The sequence below is a fragment of the Hemiscyllium ocellatum genome (assembly GCF_020745735.1).
Source record: "Hemiscyllium ocellatum isolate sHemOce1 chromosome 27 unlocalized genomic scaffold, sHemOce1.pat.X.cur. SUPER_27_unloc_14, whole genome shotgun sequence".
Lineage (NCBI taxonomy): Eukaryota > Metazoa > Chordata > Chondrichthyes > Orectolobiformes > Hemiscylliidae > Hemiscyllium > Hemiscyllium ocellatum.
The window spans coordinates 615,519-628,266 of record NW_026867481.1 but is presented as its reverse complement, the minus strand read 5'-3'; the positions used below and the strand labels follow the sequence as shown (position 1 = coordinate 628,266).

General features: G+C 40.2%; 1 protein-coding gene across 1 annotated transcript in view; it reads left to right on the top strand.

The window, feature by feature from the left end:
- Positions 1–11,268: 11,268 nt before the first annotated feature.
- The window catches only part of LOC132807343 (uncharacterized), a 49,990-nt gene continuing 48,510 nt past the window's right edge, over positions 11,269–12,748 (top strand). Inside the window, exon 1 of the mRNA XM_060821572.1 lies at positions 11,269–11,456. Coding sequence (XP_060677555.1) covers positions 11,269–11,456 — 188 coding nt within the window. The remainder of the gene's footprint in view (positions 11,457–12,748) is intronic.

Below are 12,748 nucleotides of genomic sequence, written 5' to 3'. Positions count from 1 at the left end.
ACTGAATGTAACACAAACAAAAGAGAACAGAATGTGTAGAATGTCTTAACCTCTGCGAACACAACTTAATGATGCTGTGCCTATTACTTGCAACCATCCCCAGAAACATTCCTTGGAACAAAAGGTAAAATCAAATCCAGTTTCTTTCAGGACAGATGGCAAAGAAAGGGAAGATCAGCCTGAACCCGTTTCTTTCAGTCCAGCAGCAACATATCAATTTGTCCATGAGTTATTTGTGAAATTTCAGCACGTTTCATTTAATATCTTGATAACGTTATAAGTGGTAGAATTTCACTCTTATTAGAGGAATTTGAATATATATATTTATTAAGAAAAGATAATTAGCAATCGGAAGTGTTTAACGTGTAAATAGTAAAGAAGTATTTAAAATTACCATTTAGGTTAAAAATCGCATTCAGCATCGAAACAAATTGGATCATAAACCACAATTGCAAGTCTGAGGTTGGAATCAGACAAAGGCGATTCTTAATTTGCCAGTCGTGTCACAATAACTTCATATTAGAGTTGATTTTACTGAAGTTATAATTACTAATAAGAATAACATCCTTCCTAACCTGGTATTGTAAAACTTTTGCAGGAAGTGTAAGAGTTCTTACTGAAAATTTATGCTATTCATAAATATTGTGATACAGCTGGTAAATGTCTAAAGAGGAAGAAAACTTTCTGAAGATTTGTATGATCCCATAGACAGATGGTGGAGGTTTCTGGATATGGCTAACAATGATATCGACTTTGCATGTAATTAAAATAATGCAAAGACTATAAAAACCATACATTTCTTTGGGCAACTCAGGGTGTCAAAGACCTTAGGATCTGAGCTATTTCTAAGCGGGTCTCACTGGAAGACCAGTTTAGGATTGATCTCTGGCCTCTCCCATGCATGTGGTAATGTAGCTCTGAATAAAAATTGCTTGTGCTACAGAACACATGATTTAAGATTGATCCTCGATATTACTGGATGTAATAGCATAGATGGAAAATAGCAATTTTCCCTCGAAGAGAGATAATACATCAGGGCACACGATCAAAAAAGAATCCTTGCAGTTTTATATCACTTTACAGCACAAACTGAATCCAAAACTATTGACAGCTCATGGAGCACCTTTGAAACCGATTTGAACTAAAACAACCACAATTAGCAATATTTCTCACGACGCAGATTTACTTTGACCCACTGAGCTTTCCCAGCATTTTCTGTTTGTGAATCAGACTGAGAGATGTCTGGCCCGTTCTCCTCTCTCGGGGGCTGGGCATTGATTTCCAAAGTATAAATGTCAGAACGTTTGTGTTACCCATGAGATTTCACAATTTGATCTCACGTGGAAACTCTTGTTTAAGTTATTCTCGAGGAAATGACCAACTACCAGAAAATTCACTGGGGTCGTGTGGAGGCTGCCGACAAACCTCTCGGGGCAATGGTTAAAATTTCGAAATAAGAACCTTATTGCACATTGTAACGTTCGTGAGCGACAATTCCGATACTTCATGTGTATTAAGAACTGCACTCAGTTTTCCGACGCATTAACACACCACAATTTAAAGTTCAAAATATTTGATTCAAAACTGACGCAATCCAATTGGCTCGTATCACTGCTCTTTGTATGGGGCAAGAACTCAATTCTTCACCCATCGAGGCTTTGGGAAATTCATATCCAGCTGAAAATGATCTGTTCTCTTCTGAATTATCCTCAAATCAGTCGAGGTCCAGAGCATGTAATCACAGAGTAAGCGTTTTCTTTTAAGGCAAATTGTCAAGAACGATTTTTTCTCTTTCTTCAGGATCGTGTATCTGTAGTGACTTTATTGCAGTGAGCTCTAAAAGTTGAGCAGTTAAATATATTCAAGGTAAAAGAGGATTAGTCAGTAAGGAAATACTAGGGTTACGGGGAAAGGCAGAAATGTTGAGTTGTGAATTATGAGATCATCCTGAATCGCATTGCATAGTGGAGTAGACTCGGTGGGCGAAGTGGCTTAACCTGTTTATGTCCTTTCTGTTCATTCACTGCAGGAAACATAGTCTCTGCCCTGCTCGTGGTGGAACCGTCCTTATGTAACTAACACAGTTCAGTTTTCAGTTAACTCTAATCCCAGGATGTTGATATTGCTGAATCTGACGAGAACTTGTATTTTTTGCCAATTTATTGCTCTTGACACCATTTGACTCGGTTAGGAAATCCACTTCACTGTTCAGAGTTAATGAATTTGCTGAGACTTTGTCGCTCTCCTAGCCTGATCAGATATGAATAGCAAATTTCCTTTGTTACAGGCTAAGGAAACTATGTTTTTTATTTTTGATTCATAGAATCATCGAATCCCTACACATGGAAACAGGCCTTTTTAACACAACAAGTTCACAAGCCTGAAGATCAACTAATCGAGATCCATTTCCCCTACCCTATATTTGCCCCTGAATAATGCACCTAACCTACACATCCATGAACGCTCTGGCCAACTTAGCATAGCCAATTCTCCTAACCTGCATTTCTTTCGAACTGTGGGAGAAAATCAGTGCACCAGGAGGAAATTCAGGCAGACTCAGGGAGAATGTGAAAACTCTACACAGACAGTCGCCCGAGGCTAGAATCAATAACGGAACCGGATCCTCCACTGAGGTAACAGTGCCATCATTGAACCATTGCTCTTGACAATTTTGTCTCAAACGCAAATGCTGGTCCTCGCCTACCCTTCCATAACATGTATAGTTAGTTCTGAATTCTAAAGCATTACATTGAACATGGAACATCGAACATAGAAAATGGAATAGGACAGCACAGTAGAGGCCGTTCTGCCCTCGAGTTGTCCCTGACTTTAATCCTTATCTAAGATCAGCCTAACGTATTTTCCATGAGCCGATCCCAGAGTTGCTGAAATGCCCCTAACGTATCTGCCACCACTACCACTGCTGACAGTGCATTCCATGCACCCAACACTCTCTGTTTAAAGAACCTACATCTGACATGTCCCCTAAAAGTTCCACCAATCACTTTAAAATTATGCTCGTTATAGCCAGAACCGACTGCGGAAAGGTCAACGCCCTTCCACTCTATCTATTCCTCTCATCATCTTGTACACCTCATTCCAAGTCAGATCTCATGCTTCATTGCTCCAATAAGAAAAGTCCCAGCTCCTTCAACGTTTCTTCGTAAGACACATCCTCCAGTGCACACAGAATTCTGGTAAGTTTCCTCCGCACCCTCTCAAAAGTTTCTACATCATTCCTACAGTGAGGCGATCAGAACAGAACACAATGTTCCAAGTGTGGTCTCGCTAGTGCTGTATTAGCTGCAGCATAACCTCGTGGCTCTTAAACAGAATCCCCCGCTAATGAAAGCCAAACACACCATACTAGTTCTCGAAAACCCTATTAAACTGTGTGGAGAATTTGAAGAATGTACGGACCTGGACCTCAACACCCCCCTTTACCTCTACACTGCCAAGGATCCAGCCTTAAAACTTGTATTTTTCATTCAAATTCGACCTTCCAAAGTGGATCACTTCACGCCTTTCCTGTCTGAATTTCACTGCCAATTATCAGCCCAGTTCTGCATCCTGTCAATGTCACGTTGCAAACTACAAACAGCTCTCCACATATATACAACGGCACCAAACTTCGGGTAATCTGCAAACATACTAGGACACGCTTCCACTTCCTTGGCCAAGTGATTGCAGGGGCGTTAATGACCTAGTGGTGTCATCTCAGTACTCTTAGTCCAGATACCCAGATAATGTTGTTGAGACCCACATTCAAATCTAGCCACAACACATGGTGAATTCAACAAACATCTGGAATTAACAGGCTGAGATGGTCAACAATACCTTGTCGGTTGTTAGGAAAAAAAACCATCTGGTACACTAATGCCATTCTGGGAAGGATATTACCTGCCATCCTTACCTGGTTGACTCTTAACTGCCCGCTGGAATGGGCAATAAATGTCGGTTATCCAGTGACGTCCTCAGCCCATGAGTGAGTAAAGAAAGTATAAAGATGAGGTAGAGCAGAGTTCCGAGAAACGATCCCTGCAGAACACCACAGGTCGCCAAAATTGAGCCTCGAAGCCTTCCATATACAACCAAAGTATGTCTTCTATGAGGCAGTCAATTCTGTATCCACATTTCCCTGTACTCCCTTACTTTCTGAATGAGCCTACCATGGGAAGCATTATCAAACGCATTGCTCGATTACTTGTATATCACATCCAATGCTCTACCTTCATCAATACGCTTTGTTGCATGCTAAAAGAACTCAAGAATGTGTAGCATGACGTGCCCCACATAAGACCATGATGACTAACTTTACTCAAACTAGGGTTTTCCATGTAATGATGGATCCTTTCTCTCAATGCCTTCCCCGCCTCAGACGTGTGACTGACTGCTCCAGAATTCTCACGATTATCTCAATTCCATTTCTTTAAGAGAACAATATTTGCCACCCTCCAATCATCGAGAATTACTCCATTGTACCCTAAGATTGCAAAGATCATCAGCAAAGATACAGAAATCTTTTCCCTCGTGTCCTATAGAAACATAAAGTATATCCTTTCTGGCCCAGAGGAATTATCCATCCTCATGAATTCCAAAATCTTATCACATTCTTTGTCTTAACACTAACATGTTCGCTCAAATCAGTTTGTTTCACGCCGTCCTCAGAAACGTCAATGTTCCTTCCAGCAGTGACTTTGAGGCAAAGTACACTTATAAAGTGCCTTCCCTACCTCCTCCGACTCCAGGCACAGTTCCCTAACCCTCATTATCCCTGATTGGCCCTACCCTCACACTGGTCATCATCGTGTTCCTCGGAAAATTGTCAAATGCCTTTGTGTTTTCCTTCATCCTATCTGTGAAAGTTTTTCCATGCCCTTTTCTAGCTCTCCACAGTTCATTGTTTCAATTCCTTCCTAACCACCTTACAACCTTCTCGAGCCCTATCTGATTCTTGCCTCCTCAACAGTAAATTAGCTTTCCTCTTCTTCATGGCTAGATGTTGCACATTCTTTGTCACGCAAGGTTTTTCCAACTTGTCAATCCTTCCTTGCATGCTTGGGAGAAACCTATCAACAGCTATCAGCAATTGCGCCATAAACAATCTCTCCATTTCTGTCATGCGTTTCTCTGAGAACATCTGTTCCCAATTTAGGCGACCTAGTTCCTGCTGAATAATATTCTAATCTCCCCTTCCCCAACTAAATACTTTCCCGTACTTCTCGTCCCGTACATTTCCATGAACATTGAAAGGTGAGGGAGTTATGATTACTATCGCTCAAACGCTCTGTCAGCTGGTATGATTCGTTGCCAAGCACAAGTCTGATATAAAACGGCATCCACGCTGGTCAGTCTATCTATATGCTGAGGCAGGAACCTTTCTGAACACGGCTGATAAACGAAAACTGCTTCACCCAAACTATTTGAATTAACTAATCAGCATTCGGTAAGGTAAAGTCATCCAGGGCAACAAGCCTGGTACTTCCACAACTTTCCAAAATCCGCCTCCTAATCTGCACCTCAGTGTCTCTGTAGCGATTGAATGGCCTATAGAAAACTCCCAAGAAAGTGACTGCTCCTTTACTGTTCCTGACTTACTACTATGTTGAGGAGGCAAGGGTTAGTCTGCGACAATGGATTGCTAATTCAGTATGATGAAAGGCTCCCCCTAAATGTCGATGAAATGAAAGCAATAAAAACAAAGGGATGAAGCAAAGATAAATGAACTGCTCTGAACACATGAAGGCAGGAAATAATGGAGGACTTGTAATTTAGTTCAGTGCTTGCTATCAGCCGCTCTAATCGATGTTGAAAAAAAAAGGATTCGTTCGTGGATAAAGGGGGCATCATATAGTACAGAACCAGCTGTTCAACCACATGAATACTCGATTCGTCTAATTCGTTAATATTACAAATAGAAATCAGGTAACTGTTACATCATCTGTTTCTTCAGTGAAGTGTGAGTAAGGTTCACGTTCTAATTTAGTCGTTCCTCTGGAGACTCTCAGCAGAAGCAAATGAGGAAAGCTTTGGAAGTGTGACAGAGCAAAGGCACAGAGCCTCAGGAATTCAATTATTTCCAAAAGACAATGCACAGTGCAGCGATTGGCCCAGTCTTTGCCATTTTGTATCCCATTCTCACTGTTATTGGTATGCCTGGTGAGTCATGATATCATCAAGTTAATTACTGTTTTGAGATTCTCCAGTAATTTTGTCTCATCCTTTTCAGAATCTGACTCGTTTCTATTTTTGCTATTCAGTGCTGCTTAAATTTCACCTGACACAAACTATATTACACATAACGTGATAATAAAACTTGCAAAGCATACAGTGGCAATTGTATTTGTGTTATGCGGCAAAATAATATATTATTCAAATTTGCTATACTCAACATTTAGAGAAACACCTCTCATTTGATTTGTGAAATTCATGGCATTGCCTGAACATGAAAAATGGGCATTATCGAGCATTAGCATTTAATGAAATGCTATAAAATAAAATCTACCCTAATTAGTATTGTTCCAATTCGTAGTGTATTATAGTGCAATAAAGTATTGAGCACCAGCATTTAATAAAATGTTATAAAATAAAATCTACCTTAGTTAGTATTGTTCCAATTCGTAGTGTATTATAGTGTGATAAAGTATTGAGCACTTGCATTTAATAAAATGCTATAAAATAAAATCTACCTGAGTTAGCATTGTTCCATTTCGCAGTGTATTATAGTGTGATAAAGTGTGTCACCATCTTTGACAGCTGCATGTGAAAATGAATGACTACATTTATTTCATGAATTGTAACATGCAATATTTTTGATTGGAAAATGATTTTCACACCTCTGGAATAATGCAATTCTTAGAGCATGTTATAGTATAGTGAACGCAGGTTGGGCATTCCCTCTCTTGACGTGCTTTTAGGTATTACTTATGAAAACATGTGAAAGAGGCAAGTCAAGATGAACCATTTTGAACTTATTGTATACTTTCTTTTGATTTGCTGGTAAGTATTATACATTTGGTCTTTATTGTAGGAAAGCTACATGCATTTTAGTCTTTAGTAGAACAGGAATATCATTGTCACAGTGAACCTACCCTGTTTACCTAGAGAGTCCTGAAGCAGTAGCACATCAACTTCTGTTTCTGTCTTCACAGAAAACGTGGGTCCCCTAAGGTGTTCCAGCAGTTTCTGTTTGTATTAAAGTTCCTGTCTCTCATATTCGTCTCACAAATTGGAGTTGAGCTTCTGTCTTCAACCAGTCTCCTAAACTTAGTGATGAAACTTTACAGGAGATTGAACAAAAAATCCAAAACTAAATAACACAAGGAGGTATTATGGCAGAAATCAGAAAAATACAATCAAAGAGTTCATTTAGAAGGAACACTTTAAAGAAGGAATGGAAGACATGCACAGTGAAGGGGCAATGTTTGAACATTCACGCCATCACCATCTGAATTTACACTCGTACTGTTTAATTCATTGAGATTACTTATGTGCATCCAGTTCGGAATTGAGTTCAGATGCTCTCTCCGACAATAGTAGAATGCTACAGGATGAGAATGGTGAGATTATAGGAATACTTGAAAATTCGAAGAATAAACTCGAAACAGCTGAGAGCTTTTCGGATAGAAATCCAAGGTAGGTCAGTGAACATCAATTTGATAGGCTTGATATGAATAGGGGAAGGGGAGGACATTTTACAGGTGAGTTGAATTGGATAGTTCGCCACGGGAGCTGACACGATACACAGAACACGGATCTGTAGGGGTTAGTAGTGCTGATTGGAGTAAGTCTGTTCTCAACAAATATTTACTGCAGCATTTGATCTCCTACAGCTCTCACTGATTGAGGGTAATCGGAGTATAGAGATGGCAAATTGATGGATCAGGATTGCACAAACAGCTGGAAGGGACTCCGTTTTGGCTGCAGTCAGTTACAGCTCCTTGTCCTTCTGTCTGTCACGGCCAGCTGAGTCATGATCACAATCCTATCCCGAGGTCAGTGCAATCTCTCCTGATGCATTTACTTCTACCTGATGACAATCACGGTGTCTGATTTCCTTGTCACCCACACGGCCATCATTTTCTAGCGCATTTTCAGCATTTATTTCCGATACAGTATCCAGTCTACCACCCCTGCCGGTGCGCTCAGTGCAGTGTTGATCTATGTAAGCCGGGATGGCTCAGTCTGCCTGATAGCAGCCTTCACATTCGACCGTTTAGTGGATATCTGCTGGCAGAGCTTGAAGGCTCGATGCTGCATGGAGAAAACTGCATCGCTGTTCATAGGAACAGTATGTGTCATGAGCTGTATCAAACATTTTCTGTAATTTATTTGCCAACCATTATTCGTTGTGGATGGAGTCCCCTGGTTCTGTGACATTAAGTCCACCTATTACACCCTGCCTGCTTAGCAGGCCTACCACTGACGGGACCGCATTTTAACGCCCATTCTCCCATTCTTCCTCATTTACTTAACTCAATGTTTTGACGGAACGACACATCTTAGCAGCCAGCAAAGCCCGCAGGAGGTTCCGCAGCACCAAGTACAGTGGAGACAAGGAAATGGCCAACTGTAAGAGATCAATTATCCTGCTTTTCGCTATCCCTCTGAGTTTCCATCTCCTGTTGGTGACGTATGTGGAAAACGTCGTCCATGTGCGGGTTATAGGTAAGGGCTTGAACTACAATTTAAATTTCAAAGATCCATAATACATTTTCCAAGAGGTGAACATTGTGCTTACTTTATTCAGTTCCTCCATTTACGTGTTCACCTATGTCCTATCCCAGAACCAGTTTCGTGACGAAGTAAAGAAAATGTTTGTATGCCCTTTCGCTATCCTGATCTATCATTAAACCATGAAATACAATGAAATCTTTCAGATTCTCTCCCATCCCGAGTCTCTCAGTGTGTATAACTCTGTATCACAGGAACATAGCCATAACAGTCGGCCATTCATCATCCTGAGTATATCCCGTCATGCCTTACAAGGCTCTGGTCAGACTACATTTGGGGTATTGTGCGCATTTTTCAGTCCCCTATCTCAGAAACTATATATACTGAACCTGGCGTATGTTCAGAGGAAATTTACGAGAATGGTGCCAGGAATGTACGCCTTAACATATGAAGAAATTTGAGGATTCTGCTTTTTTATTGGATGCAGGTTAGAAGAATGAATTCGGATCTAACTGAAACATTGACAATACTGTATGCCCTGGATAGACTGGATTTTGGGAAGATGCTTCCATTGGTGACAAACACTTGGACCCGAGGGCATGGACTTACAGCAAAGGGAAGACCTCTTTGAACGGAGAGAAGAAGAACATCTCAGAGGGCCGTGAATTTGTTTCGTCGTGGAAGGCTGTGGATGCAGGTCTTTGAGTATATTTAAGATGGAGATACATGACCTCTTGAATATCAAAGGAATTAAGGGTTACAGGTACACAGTGAGAGAAAGGGTTTGAGAAACTGAAGAACCATAATTGAATGTCAAAACAGATTCAATGGGTTGAATGGCCTCATTTATGCTCCTATGTCTTATGGTCTTATGGATACCGTGTCTGGTGGGTAGACCGATTCATGTTACCAGCTTTTGGATCATATCCTTTAAAATATTCACTGAAAAACAATTTATCTAACTCAAATTTAGCACTAACAACTGACCTGGAATCAACTACCATTTGCAAAGTATGTTTCAAAGCTTAACTACCTGTTGTGCGTCTAAAAGATCCCTGACATCTCTCCTGAATGGTTTGACTCTCATTCCAATTGGTAGGAACACCAACCAGTTGGTGACCAACCTCAGGTCAACATCCACCAAAAGGAGTTTCATTGGTGTGCTTTGCGAATCATAAGTTGCACAGAATATGCAGCAAACTTTTCAATGAATGGTTTCACGAAGTCCACCAATTCAGTGGCACATCAGTATTTTCAGAACTAACTGAAGGAGATGGATTCTGCTTTTAGTCTAATCCAGGTTTGACAGCCTGACAATATTAGGTTTCATTAGGTTTCCCAAGGTCGGCTACTGCACAAAATATGGAGGCATGTGAGTAGGGGTGAATTAGCAGTTTGGATCAGAAATTGGATAGCTGAAAGAAGACATTGGTTGGTGGTTCATGGGAAATATTCATCCTGGAGTCCAGTTACGAGTGGGGTCCACTGTTGTCATTTATATAAATGACTTGGATGAAGACATATAAGGATGGGTTAGTAAATTTGCGGATGACACTAATATCGGTGGAGTTGCAGATAGTGACGAAGAATATTGTAGGTTACAAAGAAGTGTGAGGTGTATCACTTTAGAAGGAGTGAAAGGAATGCATGAAATGGGCTAATGCTAAGATTCTTCGTGGTGTAGATGAGAACAGAGACATTGGTGTTCAAGTACCTAGATCCTTGAAAGTTTCCACTCAAGTTCATTGGGTTGTTAAGAAAGCGTACGCAGTGTTAGCTTTTTTTGGTGCAGGAATTGAGTTTCAGAACAATGATATCATGTTGCCGCTGCACAAAACTCTGTTGCAGCCACATTTAGAGTTTTCCTTACAGTTCGGGTCACCGCATATAGGAAGGATGTGAAAGCTTTGGAAATGGATCAGACAGGATTGACGTGGAAATTGCCTGTTATGGATGGAAAGGCTTGGGAAGGAAACTGAGGGACTTGAGACTGTTTTCTTTCGGGTGAAGAAGGTTGTGAAGCGACTTAATGGAGGCTTATAAGATAATCACAGGATTATTTAATTTGTCAGTGAGATCCAATTTCCTCGACTGGCGATTGAATGTTGGTAGATTTAGATCAGATGTCAGAGATATTTTCTTTACTCAGACAGTAGTCGGGACCGAGAACATACTGCCTGCAACACTAGTAGACTCATCAACTTTGAGGGTATTTAAATGGTCATTGGAAAGGCATATATACGAGAATGGAATAATGTAGGTTGGAAAGGCTTCAGATTGGCTCCACAGGTTGGCGCACTATCGAGGACAGGAAGGCCTGTACTGCACTGTAATTTTCTATAATCTATGTCGGTTTATTTCAGCAAGCCCATTCGAGTCTGGTAATCAGTATTGTGGAAATTATCCAGATTCAGGGTTCCTTCACCTTTTTTTCGAAATGCTTCACTGATTTTTCTCCTTCATTCAAGAAATCGCAGCAAGACCTCCATTACAAAAAAAGTGTGCACCTCTTTTAAAGTAAATCCTATGCGTGTATTTTGTCTGTGATCTTGTCTACAGTTCCCAGTACAATAGACAAGATTTTATCAGAAGGGGATGGGGCGGCAGAAGTGCGTGCAGTTGGAACTGTTTTCTGCATCGTTGGATATTTCAAAACGTGAGGGGAATTTCACCATCGACGAGCTACGTCTGTCTGACAGCGCAGTGTATTACTGCGTGCTCAGAGACACTGTGACAGAAACCAGAGGAAGTCTCGTACAAAAACACTCCTGTAATAGGGCAAGGTGAGTGAAATCGGGTAGATGGTAATTGTGTGCAAACTACTGAGGAGACTAGGAATTCCAAAATTATGTTTTAAAAAGCATTGATTTGAAATGTATATAAATATTTAACAATCGGAGAGTGACAGGAGCAGCATGGCGGAAGCTTCCTCTGCTCCAGTTATATCAAATACATACTGTACATGATGCAAATTTGTTATTAAATGATTTTTAATAATTTACGAACAAAAACCTTTGTAACAAAACAACTTCCTGTTATATCGAAACTGACACTGTTTTCCAGTCGTTAATGAATATGTAACTGCAACACGATTGCACTGCAGTATGGGTTAACAAAATCTCAAAATAAATGGTTTTTTATTCACGTCCCGCTGAGTTCTCATTTCCAAAAGCACTTCTCATCTTTTAAAGCACGAATACTTTTTTTCAGTTAGACTTTTACATTCAGTCAATATTAAGAAAACAAGACAAAAATGTGTTTTTCCTGTCGGATTATTACCATTTGTAACGATGTTGCTCCTTTCTCAAGGTTAGGCTGTCATTTTTTTTATTATTACAGGGTTCAAAAAACGCTTAGATTCCGGTTTGTATGGGATCTAGGGCCAATTTGATTATATCTAACAAATACTGATTGAGATAAAAGACTTTCAAGTTTAATGAAAAGGATAAAGCCAGTTCTCTCACCTCGGCTTTACTGGTTTCAGCAGGCTGGCTGTTCAGAGCTGCTGGTCAGTTTAAGCCGGGGAATCTAAAGAAACAGCAACAATAGATCAAAGTTTCATGATAAATATCTGTGCGTTCTCCCTCTCTTGTAAGAATCTATGTCTTATTTTACGGTTTTGCCAAGAGCGTGTTTATGGCGACTGTATTTGTAACAGGATGATTAAGTTGGCATTGTCTGCTGAGATTTTGGAGAGTTTAAATCATTCGGTTCTCTTTTCTTTGTGTTTCATAAATCAATTCTGTTCTGTTTAAAACCCGAGGGGTTTTGATAAGCTGCGTCACTCCTGGAATATCCATTGTACATCTGCTCAAAATAACTAGAAAAGTTAGAATATGGGCTCCCTTGAAATGTTTTGAGGGTTTTGGCCTGGGCCATTACACATTAACGTCACGGTTAATTATATTCTTATAATATCCCGAATATACCCCCCACCCCCTATTTACTTTGTTGTATTGTGGCTTCTTAGTTTTTAAAGTGTTATTGTTTAATGTAAGTAAGTGATCAATCAGGGTAATGTAATTTTTAGGGATTTCTTGGGTTGCCCTCTGTACTCCCGGAATTCAAATCAAAA